The sequence below is a fragment of the Pseudopodoces humilis genome, chromosome 9 (genome assembly GCF_049639895.1).
Source record: "Pseudopodoces humilis isolate 2021_Gansu_Grassland_sample_001 chromosome 9, ASM4963989v1, whole genome shotgun sequence".
Taxonomy (NCBI): domain Eukaryota; kingdom Metazoa; phylum Chordata; class Aves; order Passeriformes; family Paridae; genus Pseudopodoces; species Pseudopodoces humilis.
This window is the reverse complement of record NC_142208.1, coordinates 1552368-1570218: the sequence shown is the minus strand read 5'-3', so window position 1 is coordinate 1570218 and position 17851 is coordinate 1552368. Positions and strand designations below refer to the sequence as shown.

At 48.5% G+C, this 17851-nt stretch overlaps 1 protein-coding gene across 1 annotated transcript in view; it reads right to left on the bottom strand.

The window, feature by feature from the left end:
* Positions 1-1182: 1182 nt before the first annotated feature.
* The window catches only part of HK1 (hexokinase 1), a 35900-nt gene continuing 19231 nt past the window's right edge, over positions 1183-17851 (bottom strand). The window contains exons 6-18 of the mRNA XM_005530515.2: positions 16647-16746; positions 16381-16564; positions 16015-16170; positions 14352-14585; positions 12406-12710; positions 11751-11899; positions 11531-11650; positions 10604-10699; positions 9796-9895; positions 7754-7937; positions 5844-5999; positions 4984-5217; positions 1183-4294 (exon numbers count right to left, since the gene is read on the bottom strand). Of these exons, the coding sequence (XP_005530572.1) occupies positions 4150-4294; positions 4984-5217; positions 5844-5999; positions 7754-7937; positions 9796-9895; positions 10604-10699; positions 11531-11650; positions 11751-11899; positions 12406-12710; positions 14352-14585; positions 16015-16170; positions 16381-16564; positions 16647-16746 (2163 nt within the window). The 3' untranslated portion in view covers positions 1183-4149. The remainder of the gene's footprint in view (positions 4295-4983; positions 5218-5843; positions 6000-7753; positions 7938-9795; positions 9896-10603; positions 10700-11530; positions 11651-11750; positions 11900-12405; positions 12711-14351; positions 14586-16014; positions 16171-16380; positions 16565-16646; positions 16747-17851) is intronic.

The following is a 17851-nucleotide window of genomic DNA, read 5'->3' as shown; positions in this document are numbered from 1 at the left end:
AATTAAAAAGCCCCTGTAATGTTGACAAGATCCAGTTATTTGAAATATTCTCCTTTGCTCTGTGAAAGCCAAACTACAAAGTGCTGCCAGGCTTAAATTCTGCTGTAAATCCAGAGAAATCCAGGCTTGAACTGAAGGAGTACTCAGGGATACGACTCTTCCCAAGCCTGTTTCAATACTGGAGTGGGATACATGTTCCTTCTCCACTTCTCCACCTCCCTGGCTCTGTGGAGAACAATTATGTTATGCAACTCCTCCCACTATTGGGACAAGAGAACCCAATCTGAGAAAGCTCACAATTTTAAATCACTCCAGCAGATGGTTTCTAGTCCAGATGTTCCCTGGCCAGCCCTCTTCCCCAGGCCAGCCTGTTCTCCCCACAGCTGTAACTGCTGGGCAGTGGCATTTGCAGACAGCCACCACCAAGTCATTGTGCCAAAGGGCCTGAGAACCATCTGGGTGAGATGCTCTGCCAGGCACACATCGCTGGGACCAGGATAGACATGGCACAGACCCCTGCTCTGAGGAACTGAAGGACATCTGCCCACAGAGCTCAGTATTTGGAAAAAATGAGCTGTACTCCCCCTGCCCAGCTGGCGTGAGTCTAAGGCCTTTAAACTCTGCAGCTTTCTAATGCAGAGCTCTTTAGACCAAACAGGCCTCTCTTGAGCATCCCACCTTCCCCCTTTCCCTCTTCCAGCACACCTGAACAGCCAGCCAGGGCCTGTTCCAGATGTCCCAGTGTCACACACGTGCCGCCAGTGCATCCCCCTGTGCAGTCCCTGACTGGCACCGACGTTTTCTGACAGCTCAAGGCATCTCCTTCTCTTATTGGGAGCAGAAAGCAGAGGATGATTTCTTCACCAACAGGAATTCCCTGTGCCCTGGTGGACTCACAGCCCAGATTCATCCCATAGACACAGCAATAGTTAAGGCTGCCCAAGGCAGGCTACATGATTCCTGTGATACACGAGGAACACCAAGTACACGCAATTCCTCATATAAATATAGACAGCATCAAATACCACACAGCAGTAAAGACATCCAGGTCAGCAGTAAATCCCTCCCCTGCATGTTTACTTGTGCTCTAAGAAGCAAAGCAGTCCCTGCAGTCAGTGAAGAAAAACACTTGAAGAATCTCATTTTTATGGCAAAGGAACGAACAAAAAGCACGGAACGGGGTTCAGAAGTTCAGAAACACTTTATTTTGCCTTCTGCTATTTTCTTAAGAAAACAAAACAAAACAAGGTCTGCTTGTTTTAAAACCCATTCAAAAGGCTTCTGAGAGAACCCCAGAGAAGTAAGGAGCAGATGACATTACAACAGTGGTATGCAAATGGTCTTTTCCCCAGGAAATAAAAGATTTTTGTGTTCATATTGCAGTAATTACAGCTTAACAGTTAAGAGGACTGTGATCTTATTCACCAAGCCTAAAAGCTTTAAGAAAGACATCTCAGTCATTGCTTGGGTAACATTGGAGACATTTCTTCAGACAGTTATAGCTTGTGATTGACTTGGAACAGTTTCCTAGGGGTAAGAAGTAGTCTGGAAATGAAAATCCCACCATGTTTCCCTTTGGAAAAGAACTGCCGTGTCTTATCGTGTACATCAACTACGGTCCACGGTAGGAAAAGTTAGAAACGCAAACTCACTCCCTATTTGTTATGAGCTGAATCCAATAAACAAAACGACCTATGCCAGCATCTCCAAAATTCACAGTCACCCTGAGACCAAGTTTAACTTCCACTTCTCGTTCACCCTCTATCCTGCACTGAGCCTGGCCCTCAGGGCTCCAAGCCCAGGTCCCCAGGCACAGCTCACACCACCCCTACAGCACTGCCAGCGGCAGGCACAAGATTTGCAAACCTTCAAGCAATTCAAATGCAACGTGTCCCCTGTGCCCAAATAGTTTCTCACCTTCTTCTGTCTCCTGTTTGGGGTCATAGCTGCACATCAAGGCTGTCAGAGACTATTCAAGCTGCAACGTAAAATGGGTTATTGGAGAAGCACAGCTTTAGTGTAGGCAAAAGGGGCTTTCATCTACCACAACTCCAGCACAAGCCGGTGGTGCAGGAGCACCAGACTCTGCAGACCCTAGGCACACAGGACATGTGGTATCCATCACAAGCCTAAAGCAACCACACCTCGGCCTCGGTGCAGCCCCCGAGGCTCTCCTGCAGCGCAGATCCCCCTGCACAAGGCAGGGCAGGGCGGGCACCCCGACAAAACACACGGCCCCTAAGATTTGGGCGCTGTCAGCGCTGTGCCTCTGCTGAACTACGTTAGGAAACACGAGGCACGGGGACCTGTGTGAATCTGACCCCGAATGCCCGGGAATAAAAACACACACACACAAAACACAGGCACCACTGGGATTAGGTTGCAGCTCTCCCTGCACAATAGCTCTTCCCAAAGCACTAAGCCAACAGCCAACAGCACCTCTTCCAGAAAGAACCACTAAACACCAGTTAACGCACATCAAAAAAGTTTAATATTTTCACAAGTATCACGTAACACTAGTACCGGAGCTACTAGTGTGCAAAGTAAAAAGACCCTCTACCTTTGCAAAACCAGTTAGGCATGCAATTTTTCAGGTAGACACACACTTAAAGCTGCAATGACTGTTTGTGACTTACAGGTTACTTTACAACATTCACTCACAGTGCACCATAATGCATATTGAAATGTTATCGATAGGTAGGGCAATCCAAATCTTAGGGAGTGGAACGAGAACAGAGAAGAGTAGCCTGCAAATTCCCATCTACTTTCTGCAGGAAAAGGCAGCAGGGAAAACCATGCGGACACCTCAAATTCATTTTTGGTAGAAGAGTGGGAATTAAGGACTACTGTGTGGTCTCCCTCTTTGCAGAAAGTGGTGTGACTTACAAATGTTACTCGACATGTACCTTCCTAACTGCTTCTCAAGTTAAGTGATGCAACTGGGATGCAAATATAATAATGGCATCGACTGGACAGAGGACAGGGTACACCACGTGTAAATGACCTGCTGTTGCTTTCGTCCTTGGAATAAGCTGCACCCAATTTTGGCTTTGGGGGTTGTTTTCGCACCCGGGTCCTCAAAGGCAAGGTTCAAAACGCAACCCTCCTCTTCCTTTCTGCGCACTAACTCTGGCCGAGTGTTTGTGTTCTGAGTGACTGCTGAACAGCACTAAAGATTAAAGCTCTGTGTGGAAGCAAATACCCATTTAAGGCGAGAGACGGAAGTAGGCGCATCCGGGGCACGCGGTTGAGCCGCGGGTTTGGTGGAAGGGCAGCTGCAGTGCCCTGACCCAGACTAACAAGAAGAGAGAGGAACTACTTTCTGTAAGAACCCTTAGACAGAAGAATACAGCACAGCCATGTGGGGACCACAGATCTACCGATTTCACAGGTCTGGAGATTTGGATTACCCCAGTCACCAGCCGCTTGGCTTTACTCTTTAGGGATTTCTCGCCAAAACGTGACAGATTTCGCCCAGTAACACAACACTACTCACAGAAGCGATGGGGAGTACCAGTGGAACCAGATCTGTGGGACAAGGGTGTTTACTTTCACCATGACAAGAGGCATCAAGGAAGCGAGTAAGTCGCGGTGTCAAGTCCCACTATAGAGTTACGTGCGTGCACAGTGCTGACACACCGGAACGTTTTCACAACCGCTTTAGACGAAACAACAGCAGGTAGATAATGCAGGAGGGAACTGTTGCTTCCCCTTCACTTAAAAGCATCAACACCCAGGTCTGGTGGTCAGCGTGCTGGCAGTGCGCTTAACAGGGATGCTGCAAGGAACACGTTTGGTACGATGCAACGGGAGCTCTCAACGCACATCACCTGGGGGCAAATTCGTCTCAGACAACATCTGATTTTTGACAACTGCAGAAATTATAGACTGGTTTTTTCCATGACCTACAGATGGGGAAGGTACCGACAAGGTGAGTAAGAAACATGCAGATTGGGGTCCAGAAACAGGAGATATTGTTAACAGCACACATTCTATCTTGTATCCTATTTTTTTTTTTTTTTTATGTCATTAGTTGTAATTTTTTTTTCCCCCAATAAAGCAGTGAATTCTGGGTTTTTACCAGTTCTGACTACGCAGTCGCTGCTTTATGAGAAACACAAGACAGAATTGAGGCCGGGATTGTGGAGTTCAGTTCTGCTCAGCCTCACGAAGCCTGCATCCCACCGCTGTGATGAGCGCTGCCCCTTTCCCGCTGCCGTCCTCCGACAGCAGGAAGGTCACGTCGCAGTTGGGTGCCAGGTCTTTGACTGTTTGGTGCATGATCCTCGAAAAGCTGTGAAAGGAAACAAGGGCAGTGGGTGAGGAAGGTCCTGCAGCAACTGTGGGGTGGAGCAAATGCCATGGGCATTTGTGCTGTGTCCCCTTTCGTCAGGATAAGAAGTAAAATGCTGGAAACCAGGTTGGATTTGAAGCCTGGGAGCAGTAGGAGTTAAGGGATAAAAGCACTTGTATCCCAGCCCTGGCTGTCTGTGTGAGGTTAACTGGGATCACTGATCCACAGCAAAGAGAAAAGATCAGACCACGTAAGTCCTCTCCATCCCACCCATCTCCCTCCATGCACACTAGAGGTGGGCACTAGTTCTCTTCTCCTCCCGTCTCCACCTGCATTGCTCTGCAGCAGCTCCTCTGCTGGATACGGAATAGAAACATCCTCCAAAGAGGCACCAGGCATTTCAGCACTGCTCTGTCACTGCCTGTCCAGAGCCAAGAGATCCTTGCCTTGCCACACAGCTTCCAACTCACTCAGCAAGCTGTGACCCCTTCAGTTTGTCACCACCCCAAGAACCTTTCACAAGTCATTCTCGATCCTCTCATTGCCCTTCAGAAAGCCCTGAGCCCCCTGATTAAGACTTTTTATTTTTTTTCCTGGCTCTTATCCCAGCAAGTGAGGGAGTCCAGTTGGAAGCATCAAAAGAAAGGAAGTACACGCAACACAAACACGAACAGAAGGCAAATACTCACTGTGGGTGGAGTTTGTAGAGAGTGCCATCCACACCAACCGTTATCTCCAGGCGCTCTAACCCTCTGTTCTCCCTAATTTTATCTACAATGGCAGCCATTCCAGCGCCACACAGCTGAGCTGCTCGCCTCGACACTGCCCCGCAGACCGTCTTGACGATGATACTGTCGTCGCAGGTGCTGTTGAGCCCCAGCTGCTGGAGGATGGTTCGCACCTGCAGCAAGGCTAACCTGTCACTGTGGGAGGAAAACACGGCGTTACAGGTTTCCCTCAGCCAAGCCATGAACCACGCTGCAATGGGATTGTAAATTCACTCACCCCTGCACTGTTCTGCAGTGCAGGAGGGGCATGCAAGCAGCAACAGAGGCTCCAAGGGCAGCTCCACACTGCCCCACCTTCTCTTGTCTTACCATGAGGCATTCCAGGAAAATATTTTTAATGATGACCTTGGGGTATTTTTTCCCCCGTAAAGCCTCAGAGAAGCTTTAAAATACAGAGTCCAAGCAATAAAAGCACAAAAACACCCAGTAAGCAGTGCTCACTCAGCTAGTGTTCATTCAGCTCCACAACTGCAGCTAAACACACACAAGGGGCCCAGGAAAACGGCTTCATTTCCAAACAAGGAAATAAAATGTTAGAGTGAGGGAATCCTTGACAGCCCTTCCCAGGGTTTAGAAGTGAGCATTGCTAGAAATTCAGAGGATATTGTAAAGAATCCTCCTGCATAGGCACAGATTAAAACTCCAGTTCTCTCCAGAGGAGCAAGCAATGCTCTCCAGCTGTCCCTCTTGGCCAGCAGCGTCACCAGACAAACACGACTACGCTATTTCACTCTAAGCAGCCTCCCCTGCAGTGCTCTTACCTCTCAATCTGAGAAAGGAACTTGGTTTCAAAGATATGTCTGGTCTTCAGTGTCTCTGAAATCTGGCCTCGGAACAGGAAACCCCGTTTGGTGAAGTCGATCAAAATATTGCGGACTATTTCCCCCAGGTACATCCCACTGATCATTTTCTCATACCTGCAAGGAAAGACAGTCCAGCTCAGAGGGAACCTGCCCATGTTTGCAAAGAAAGCATCACAGGTGTGTTATCACCCTGTGTGTTACCCACACAGGGCTGCAGGTACCAGTGCTAAGCATCCCTCCTGGGACACTCCTTATCCTGTGCTAGACAGAGGTCTGCAGGTGGAAGGCATTTCCTCGCTCTAGCTTGAGGCAAGACTGCCAAGTGGGAAACTTGGGTCCTGTGTGCACAGTTGGGGACTGAAAGGGGTTCAAGACAGCTTGGTTCCCCCCTGGAGTTTTGGGACAACTGGTTTCCTGCTGGAATTAACTGAAGTTTCCTACTTGAATTAACTGAAGGGCATAAACCAACCCTGGACCACCAGTGTGTCAACTTACAGGTCAGTGGTCCTGTGAAGAGGCTGGACGTGGTTTTTCCCACCCTTTATCTTGCAGAGGGTTTGTTTTGAAGCACAGGACTCCCTTAAAAACACTGCATTTGTAGTGACTGTACCTTGTGGTTTCCCTGTAATTTTGCTGCACTGAGCCACTGAGCTTTTTCTGTTTGGAGCTCTCAGCCGTGTTTTGCACTCCCTCCCTTCCAGCATCATTCTGGTTTGAATGGAGCATTTTTGGGTCTGTGAGTTGTGTCCTTACCAACAAGAACTGAACACTTCCATTTCTTGAGAAGGGCATTCAGTGACACATCCTTTATTTCACCTCCTGAAGCTCTACAGCAGGGTTTGTGTGCCCTGGATCAAGCAGAGCCCAGCGTGCCATCCTGCTGGAAGCAGGCCACGCAGTCCATTTAATACCATGAACTCTCTCAAGCTTGTACCCAGCAAGAGTCCTCCTTCCTGAGTGCCTAACTATTTCTGGAATAAATTACTCCCCTGGCAGACTCCACTACTGCCTTTGGCTGGTTACTCCATGCCATCTCTGCTGCTGCGTCAGGCTCGCTCACGTCGGCCCCTCTGAGTCTGTTTCAGCCTCAGCTTCTAAACAGCTTCCCAAAGGACTTGCCAACTTGTCTGTATTCCTCAGGTTTTTGTGGGCAGATTTACTCTAGTCACAAACTCTTTTTAAAAGCTCCTGGCATCAAAGCACTGCTGCAAAGAAATGATGAAAAACTAGTCCTAGCAAGCAACAGTCTCAGCCCAGTTTCATCAGTGCTGGGTACACACCTCCTTGTCAACTTTTTCCTGCAGGGGACAGGGAAGCACTTGCCCAAACAAAAGCTGAGCCCCAAAAACGGGACCAAACTCTGGGAGCAAGGAAGGCAGGCCCTTTAACATGACCTACCCATCCAGAAAATTGTCTGAAATAAGAGCTGTCTGCAACTGCTAGAGAGCTCCTGACTGCTTTACAGTGAGTAGCTCCAAGCTTTAACCACACCAGCTGGTGTAAGCTCAGGATTTCCATAGGCACAGCCCTCCACAAAGAGAGTTCAGCTGAAAGATATTAACCTGAGACCCAGAGAAAAAGAATGGCTACCCATCTTATCCCCCTCAGTACAGCACAGGATGACAAAAAGGGTCTCTCCCTAATTTCAAGACTTTTGAAGCCCTCACCAAAAGCCCTGCTGTGGAGTCCCATGGCAGCAAATAAGTCACAAAAAAGCAGTGTCCAGGAAAAGCACAGAAAGGGGAGATCCCACAGGATAGCAGGACTGGAGCCATTTTCCACTCTTAACTGAGAAATCCATCTCTCTTTTAAAAGCACTTAAGGCAGCCTGACATCATATGCATAGCACACCATTTCTCCTGCAGTACCTTTGCTTTCCAGCATTCAGTGAGAAGTCATCCACTGCTTTGTCATATGTTGTCCTGATGTCGTCCAAGCACCCGTTGTCCCCGAACGCTCCCCACTCTGTGTTCACGCACATCCGCCCTTGCTCACCATCCACCATCTCTATGTTTTTCATCTCCTCCATGTAGCAGGCATTGCTGCCCGTTCCTGAAAGAAACAGACACCCAAGTTACTCCTTGGTTGGAACAAAACAACACTAAAGCCAGCACCACGGCCCTGACAAACCTGAGCGATATTGAATGTGATTTTTTCTGAAAGAAGTAGTTCAATCATTTGAAAAATCATCCAAAAAACCCCCAAACCCTGACTCTTCAACAGTCCTAAACAGAAGGAGAACATTATTCCTGTGAAGCATTGCTCAGGGTGGCTCAGAGAAGAGAAAGCTCACCCAGGCCAGGTGGGCTGAGGCTCCCACGCTGCAGGGAGCAAGAGCAGGGCACACAAAACTCCAGGAAGCAGACAGCTGGGCTTTGCAGGTGGGAACCACCTTCCACAAAACCCATGGAGCCACAGAATTCAGGGGAAAATGTGCTGAACTGAAAACCTCAGGAAGTTTTTAGGCAGCAGGTGTTTTACCAGCTGATTGCTTGGGGAGGGTTTCTGATTTTAATTGCTTATGTTCTCCAGCAGGAAGGTTACTTCCATGTGGAGATGAGTCCATATCTGGTATTTCTCAAAGAGGATCCTAAGGAGTGTGGCAAAGTGCTCCATGTACACAGAGGTCTTTAGAGAGTAAAGCTTTATTAGCAAAGAGAGGCAGCTTTAGCTGCTACCAGGGCAAAAGTTCTCTTGAAGTTACTTAACAAGCTCTCATTTAACCCTGCATCCCAGATTATGCACCAGTTGCTACAGCAGGTCTGTTTTCCTTTGCCATTTCTTTAGGGAATCATATCAATACAGTCTGAGCTAAAATAGATCCTCCCCCAGTACTCCCCTGCAGCAGGAGAGCTGAGCCACAGCACAGGGTTTGCCAAGGGGAACGTCTGGGTTTGAAGGCTGAGAGCCAGGTTTGCAGGACCAAACCAGATCAAATCCAACCTCCCTCAGGTGCCATCAGCCAGGCAATCCAGGCAGGGCAGAGGGAGCTGTCAGAGCCCTGGGGCTTTCATTCCCATTATCCCAGAGGTAGCCAGGCCACCTCTGACACCCTGCTCTGCACACTGACACGCCAGCTGCACAGCAGATCTGTCAGGGCTGCAGTGGGGATGTTCTCCTCACCCCAAGGACACGCTGCCCTTCCTGTAGGCAACTCTGGCTCCTGAAAACGCCACCAACTGAGCTGTGCAGACACGGCCTCCTACCCACACTGCACTGTGCTGACTCATCCTGGACATTTTCCAACTGTCTGGAGGAGAAATTGGTGGCATTTTCTTTTCCCACAAGCCACCTCGCAACTGAGAGCGCTCCTGAAGCTCGCAGGTGCCTCCTCCCCCTCTCTCCCACGGAAAACTCATGTCCCTGGAGAGCTCTGGGAATTCACACTGCCCCGTGACTCAGGCTCCCCAAGCGTGGCATTTGCAAAGTCGCCTGTGGAATGACTTCAGCTGCCTCACTGCTGGGAAGGGAGCTGCGTGTCGCTGCACTCAGTCTGCCAGAGCTCTCCACCACACGCCACTTGGGAATTGTGGCTGCGCTTTGCAACTCTATTCTGAGAGACCTCAAGCTTGAGGAAAGCTGCGGGCCACCGGAACACCCCAGCAGGGAAGCTCTTACAGGATAAACTGATGGGAACTCCAGGAGTTGGTGAGGCTCCCTGAGCCCACATCTGCCCTCCTCTTAGGCAGCACTCTGCCTTTACCAGATAAAACAGGCAGGATTTATTGTGCATCACAGCTTCTGCTTATCTCAACTGACTGTGGACAGAACTAATCTGGCTGTTGAATTTTGCTCTCTTTCATTCCTAGATATCTTAGCTTTATTTTCAGTTAACCACAGGGATGTCTCCAAGAGAATACAGACAGATGTGTGGACATGCTGTTTAATAAAAAGCAGCTCTAACACGTACCCACAATGAGCCCAATTTCACAGTTTGGATCTTCATAAGCACAAGTCATCATTGTGCCCACTGTATCATTCACCACAGCCACCACATCCAAATCAAATTCCTGTGGGGGAGAGGAAACAGCAGTGAGAATTCTGGGCTAGGGGACAGTCCCTCACACCAAAGGGGATGCTGTAGAAACACACTGGAGACAAACAGCTGAAATCAACAGCCTGATTTCACAAATGCAAAAACAGGAACCTAATCTACCAGCAGGCAGCTAAGGTGTATGCTCTACCTATGACAGACCATCCTCAGAATGAAGTATATCCCTGGCTGGTCTCCTCAGCTTAGGAATGTTTAAGGACCTATCATTTTATACAGGCACATGGTACAAACATTCAGCATCACAGCAATTGTGCAGCAATTCCAGTAAAAAAGGTTTTAAGACTTCCTTTGGACTGGCTGATAAAAACTGCAAAATTAACACCCTTCTCAGGCTATTTTTCTTCCCTTCCTAGAAAGTTTTGGTTAAACTTCCAAGATCAAGAAGAAGAAAACTGTCTTAGAGTGAACTGAGGTACATTCCTACAGTCACCATTCTGAAAACTCCTTCTTTCTCCATGCATGTGGAAACTGACACAGAGTTCTAAAGAAGCCTTGAAATTTCTGGCAAATTTGGAAGCCTCTGGGGAAAAACAATCTTCTGTGCAAGACAGGAGGCACAGCCTGTGTCTACAAGGCACACAAATCCTGTGAGAGGGACCCAGCCTGACCCACAAGGTCTGTCAAGTCTGGAGAGGAGTAGAATGAGGAAAAAAAGAAAAATCACCTCTCTTCTTTTAATTCCTTCTCTAAGTAAATATACCACATCTTCTCCCTCACAGTCTGTAGCTTTGAAGCCTTTTGTCCAATTGAGAAGGATACCCTATAAAGCAAGAAAATAGGTTATCAAGTTGCTAAAATTGGACTGAAATGTTATTCTGTGCACATAACATTTCAAATACTTTAGTGTGATGTTTTACAGAAGAGTCTCTGAGAAAATATCTTCTCAGTATGTTGAATTTGCATCTAAAACAATTAATTGTGATCGGACTCTACATTTCCAGAGCAATGCAACAAACTTTTTTTTTAAAAAAAAGTGTGACAGGAACAACAAACTCAAAAACCCCAAAAAGTGTTATAGAAAATATGCCTTTCTTAAAATAAACCCCAGCTAAATACACAGGAAACTATTAACAGCAGTAGAGGTTGGTGTAAGTACGTGGCAGTGAAGAAGTTAAACACACAAGTGCAAAGAACACAAGTCCATTTGTCAGGGGTGTGCTGCAGGCCACACCGTCACCCTCAGGGTGACACAGCCCACAGACTGGTGCAACTACTCCATCCAGTGAGACAAGATCAGCTGGGAATAGGCACTGGCAGCAGGGATGGACTTTTGCTTACTGCTTGCAAAACCAGGGAAGTGTCACAGACCAGCAGGTTTACACAGCTGGAAAAAACACAATGCCTTAAAAAAGGGACATGACCACCATGGAAAATTTAAATGCTCTTATCTGTCACAGCCACGGGCTGAGCAGCATTTGCATTACTACCCTTAAAGGAACTATTTATAGGAGCAGCTGTACTGGTCAGGGTCAGTGCATGAACCTTCCCCTCGTACAACCTTCCTGTACCTGTCACGTGGATGACACGAAGGCAGAGAAACCAGACCTGGCATATGCACAGAAGCAGATTCAAAAAATACTAAGGAACTTACAGCATCCAGGCTGGTCTGCTTGCAAGGGAAGGAAAAGGTGAAGCCAAGAGGAAGACGAGCGCCTTTTATCCCCATATAATCCAGGAAGTCAGAAATGCAGGTAACGATGTGATCAAACAGCTTTGAAGAGAAAAGTCATCATGTTTGAAGTTGCATGTGTTACGTGCTCTTAAGGAGTTATTTAAAAAGCAGCAGTGCAGCCAAACAGAAACACAAATACCTCTTCTCCTGTTCCCTGCATCACCTCTATGGGAATGGCATAGATCTTGTTGTGCATCTCAACTGTTCTCCTTTTACCGCTGCGGATTTTCACCAGCAAAACTCTAAAGTTTGTTCCTCCAAGGTCAAGTGCCAGAAAGTCTCCATTCTCTGCAAAAGAATATGTGTGTTTATTTGAAGAACCCTAAGTAAAATCTGAAGAAATGCTTCTCTCGAAATATTTTGATAGAAAATCTGCTTCTTGGGAAGATCATCATCAAAGGAGGATTTTAGATGCTGCTCTGATTATTTTGTTTTACTTTAAACCAACAAGGGAAAAAGGACCCACACAACTGTTCCCTGAGAGAAAGCTGACATTTGGCCAGCCACCCTGAAATGCAAAGTCCCCGAGTAACGTCAACAGGCTTCGTGTGGGTTTGGATTTACAATCCCAGTTGTGGTTTTATGATCCCAGCTGTGATTTTCTCCCCTCAAGCTGTGACTTTGCTCGCGCCCTGAGGCAAGGACACAGGACCAGGCTGCCAGCAACCAACACAGGCCAGCAGGGCCAGTGCTGAGATCTCCTCCTCTGCACAGCTCAGGTTCCTCTTTGGTCACACCGGATCTGCTCAGCCTCACCAAACCCCGCACTGGGCCGCAGTGAGGGCACGCTCTACCTGTCCCATCCGGCGTGCTGCGGACAAAGGTGGGCAGCATTTTCACTTTGGCCGTCTCGTGAGTCTTCTTCTTCAGCCCCGCTTCCATCTCTGCCCTCATCCTCTTCTTCACCTGCAGCAGCTGCTCGTGGGTGAGCTTGAACTCGGCCAGGGTCTCGTCGATGAGGCGGTGCTGCTCCGACAGCCGGTACGCCACGGCCGTCACCATGGCCGCCCCCTTCCCGCTGCCGCTCTCCGACAGCAGGAACCGCACCTCCGAGTCGGGCACCAGGCGCCGCGTGGTTTTGTGCAAGCGCCGGGCATACCTGTGGGGAGGGGAGGCTGAGAGCCAGGCCTCTGCACTGCCCATGCCCCAATATCTGCATCCCCCCCCAAAAATCTGCGCTGCATCACCCCTCCAAAAATCTGCGCTGCATCGCCCCTAAAATCTGTGCTGAATCGACCCCAAAATCTGTGCTGAATCGACCCCAAAATCTGTGCTGATTCCCTCCCCCCCCAAAATCAGCTCTGCATCCCCCCTCAAAATATGCACTATATCCCCCCAAAATGTGCACTGTATCCCCCCCCAAAACCTGCACTGCATCCCCACAAAATCAGCGCCGCATCAACCCCCCAAAATCTGCACTCATTGCCCCTAAAATCTGCACTGCATGCCCCCAAAATCTGTGCTGAATCACCCCCAAAATCTGTGCTGAATCACCCCCAAAATCTGCACTGCCCCTCCCCCTAAAATCTGCGCTGCATTCCCCCAAAAATCTACACCGCCCTTTCCCCCCAAATCTGCACTGCATTGCCCCCAAATTCCGCACTGCATCACCCCCCCAAAATCTGTGCTGCCACCCCCCAAAATCTGCACTGCCCTTCCCCCCAAAATCTGCACTGCATCCCCCCAAATCTGTGCTGCTGACACCAACCCAATGCAAGGGGAGTGGGCAAACTCACCATGCTCAAACTAGCTACAGCCTCCCAAGAAGGAAAACTGCCAGGGAAGAGCAGTTCTTCCCCACAGCTTCCTTCTCCCTGAATTTCTAAGCAAAGCCAGCAAAAAGCAGGGGAGAGCATCTGTCTCATCCCCTGTTCCTGGATGGGAGAAACTCCCTGGCTGCAATTCTGCTCTGATTCCCTCTCCTGCGGTCCTCTCCCAAACTCACTGGTTTAGATGGTGTGGGAAACAGTTAGGAAACCAAAACTGCCCATGTTCATTATTTTAACAGTCTCCAGACCTTGTCCAATCTGGAAAAGCTAGTCAGAACAGCATCCTTGGGAACTTCATTGTTTCCTGAAATTCTATGGTTTTCTTTAACAGAAGAAATTATCTTTTTCAACAAATAATGAGAAACTGAAAATAAAACATTAAGCACACTTCTCTTTTCAGAAGTTCCCCCAATAAACATAATTTTCTGATTTCTACATAAATCTATACAGCTGCTTCACTAAAAATGTAACTTTCAAGATAGGCAGAAACAAGACAAAGCCAGTTTTTTAAAGGCCACAGAAATCTAAGCACTATTTTTTCCCTCCCCTGGTTTCCAAGCATATCTTCAGAAAAGACTGGCAAAAATAGGGTTAGGCATGGACATTAAACTGGAAATGGAGATGAATTAATGCAGGTCTCCTCACAGCCCAACCCATGGGCACAAAGAAGTGTTTTGTACAAAGAACCTCTCCTTCCAAGAGGTTTCTTGGTGATACCTTAAGGCATCTACCCAGACCACCACAGTTTTCCCTGACATTGCATTATCCAGATACTCAGGGTTTTGGTTCTTTTCTTCACTCCAAAGACATCTCTCCTTTCCCCCAAGCCCCCCAGCTCCAGACCAAAACCCTCATGCCCATGCTTTGGGTTCATCATCTCCCAGCCTGCCCGGGTGATGTCTTGGGATGACACGTTCACCATGCTCACCCCTTTGCAAACCAGAGCCCGTGGCAGGAGCAGAGGGACTCACTGTGGGTGCATCTTGTAGAGGGAGCCATCCACCCCCACGGTGGTCCGGAGCCGGCCCACGCCCTTGTTATCCCGCAGCTGGTTGAGGATGGCGCCCAGGGTGGAGGCCACCAGGTTGGCCGAGCGGAAGGACACGATGGTGCAGACGTGCTGGACAGCGATGCAGTCCTCGGGGGACGGCTCCACCCCCAGCCGGGTCAGGATTTCTTTGGCTTTGTTCAAACCTTCTTTGCTCCTGCAAAGCACAAAGGGGGTTCTTAGCAGGCATGGACTGGACTGCAGGACTGAGGCACATCCAAACACGGGTGTCCCTGCCTGGGGTTTGAGGAAATTAGAACATTTCTTAGAGATCTGGACTAGAAAGCTCTGTGAGGCTTGAAATAAAACGTGCAGCCGCACTATGGGGAAGACCTGGAGGAATTAAAATGCTTTTTCATTACAATGATGCTTCTCTCTCAGCCCCACAATTCAGCACAGGCCTGAGCACACACCTAATCCCACACTCACTCCCTCATATGTCTTGATAAATTAAGCCCAGTGCAAAAAACAAAACCCTGAGCAAAGGTTGCCTAAGCAATTTCATCCTAAAATTTAAATCCTAAAAGCCTCTTTTCAGGCTTTTACAGCCCCACTGAATCTTTGCCTCTTGCATTGTTTTATCCTCATTAGCATCCAGCCTGAGAGCAAATCTTCTGGCAAAACTTCTCCTTGTCCAGCTCGGTCATTTCCCAGACAAAAATACACGGGGTATATATCTTGTCATCCCTAACTCTGTTTTTAAGGACTCTTGCACCTTGCTAGAAATTTGAAGCTGCACAGGGATGTGCCCCCTATAACCACTTTATAACCAAAGTGTCTCTTCAGGAAGTAAGGTAGGAGGATTTCAGGGCAAATTTTTCCTCTTAATAACTGAATTTCTCAATAATTGCATTCTTCTCACTGCTGTTCAACATTACCTTGGTCCACAATACAGACCTCTGTGGTTAAGACAAATGAACACACACGTTTAATGCAAAGCTGTTAAGATAACATGGTCTGCAAGGACAGGAGTAAACTGTGGCAGGAGGCATTATAGAATGTTCCCTTGGTGTCATATTGCCATTTCAAAAAGAAAATCCAGCCCAATGACTGTGGTACAAACTATCCCAGTGATGTGAATTTTAAAAACAGAGGGGGGAAGAGCCTCTAAGTACTGACCAAAGGGGTGATGACACTCTAAGAAGCCAACTGGCACATAGCTCAGAGGTCACTGTGCAGCACCCGGCCCTGCCTACGAGACTGAATGCTCTGCCTTGTCACACTTGTTTTCTTTCTGCCCAGCAATCCCAGGGATACAGCAAGGAGCAGCACAAGTATTTGCTAGGAGGCACTAAGCCAACTCACTCCCGTGTTTAGCTGCACTCTGTGAGCAGTGAGAGAGGTACTACAGCTCGTAGCCTGAAAGCTGCATGGACTGGCAGACTTTAGGGTTCCTCCCAACACAGAAGGAGAGAAAATTTTTGGGGAGGAGGGGACTGTCTGCTGGGGGTCCCCACATGCCAGCTCTGCACAGGCAGCAGAGAACCACTAAAGCAGCAGGCTTCCCCACAAAGCAAAAAGAGCAGGAAAATTAACATTCAGAGTCACTGTGAAGCCCAAGGAGTGAAAAGGGATAGATTACTCACTTTTCAATGGCAGAAACATGCTTTGTCTCAAACTTCCCTTTGGTGAGAAGCTCAGGGGTGATTCTCCCTTCAAAGAGCAGCCCCTCCTTGGCCATCTTCACCAGGATGAGCCTTACCAGCTCCCCCATGTACAGCCCACTGACCATCTTCTCAAACCTGCAGGAGAGGACAGCAGTCACCCACGAATCCAGGAGCATCACTGGGAAGCAGAGCCCAGCTGTGCCACCGTAAGGCCCAGCCCAGCCAGCGGTTTGCCTCACCAGAGGTAAAGCTTTACTGAACTGCAGAATTCCTAACACAAGCGGGAAACGGGGCACAGGACAGAAAACAGCAGAGCAAATGTTCCCAAATGACTGCCTGACTCACAGCTGCTTCCCAGGATTAAGGGATCCACGGTCAATCTCTCGATCGAACTCGGTCCTGATATCTTCCAGCGAGCCGTCATCTCCGAAGGCCCCCCACTCGGTGTTGATGCACATCCTGCCCTCGTCCCCCTCCACCAGGTCGATGTGCCGCATCTCCTCCATGTAGCAGGCGTTGGTGCCGGTGCCTTGGGGGAAAGCACAGCAGAAGGTGCTGAGCAGGCCGGCCGGGCCGAGGCAGAGCAGCCCCGCGGCCGCGACGAGCGTTACCAATGATCAAGCCGACTTCGCAGCGCTGGTCGTCGAAGCCACAGGTCATCATGGTCCCCACGGTGTCGTTGACCACAGCCATGATATCCGCATCGTAGTCCTGGGGAGCAGCAAATCGTTACTCGGGAAAACGCTGGGCCTCACCAGCCTTGCTTTCAGCAAAGAGTTTCATGAGGAACAGGAGGTAAATAATCTGTCTGAATACTAACAGCTCATCTTTTAAAATACTTCCCTGTTCCGTCTGCCAGTTCCTCATCCCACGTACCCAAGAAGGCAGAGCAGACTAATGCAAGCAATGAAACAGCACTAGGAGCACTCTAGAGAGCACAGGCCTGCTCTCACATAAGCACTTAGGCAGGAAAGGAAAGGGCTGAAACGTCATGGAATGATTTTGAAGCGGCTGCTTGAGGACTCAACCTGGAAAATGTTTCTTGTAGATTCATTTAAATCATCAGTGTGTTTTATTTCAAGTGAAGATTTTAATACAAAAATAATGCAATTTGATAAATGAAATGCAGCCATTCCTTTTTCCAGGCTCTTCAGTGTGTGATTTTGCCAAGACTAATGACAGTACCTGACTCTAGTAATGCTGCTTGGTGACGGCAAAATTCAGGTTTGCTGGAGTCCACAACCACCCAAAGAAAGGAAATACTTCACAGTTTCCAGGGAATTTCTGGATGCTGAGTAATCAACATATGACCTGGCTGCGAGCATTATGCAAAACCAAATTAATTCCCTCTCATGCTCAGTGCCTTTTTATTTGTTTAAATCAGCAACCTGGTCACCTTCACTCTCTATAAAGTCAAAACTGAGAAACTGCAGGAAGCAGCAGCTGCTGAGCCTGAAATCCCCTTCTCTTCTACTCAGCTCCTCTCCTGCTCCCACGCACAGCAGGTGCACAACTGAGCTGAGTCCAGTCCATGAGAAACAAGTTTCTCAGGAATGGGACGCGTTGGTATCACTGAAAAGCCACAGCACTGCCACACAGCACTTCTTCAGTTTCTGAAGAGTGATAAAATCACTGAAGGTTGCCAGCAAAAAGCCACGACACAGCAACTCAGTTCTGTGCTGTGAGGAAAATCACAGCTTCCACACAACAGCTCTGGCGCCGCTTCATTTTTCCAGCAAACCCACGCATTTTCATGCAAGAAAGCAGAGCTCCACCACCACTCAGACCACCTGCTCAAGTGAGTGACATGAAGAGC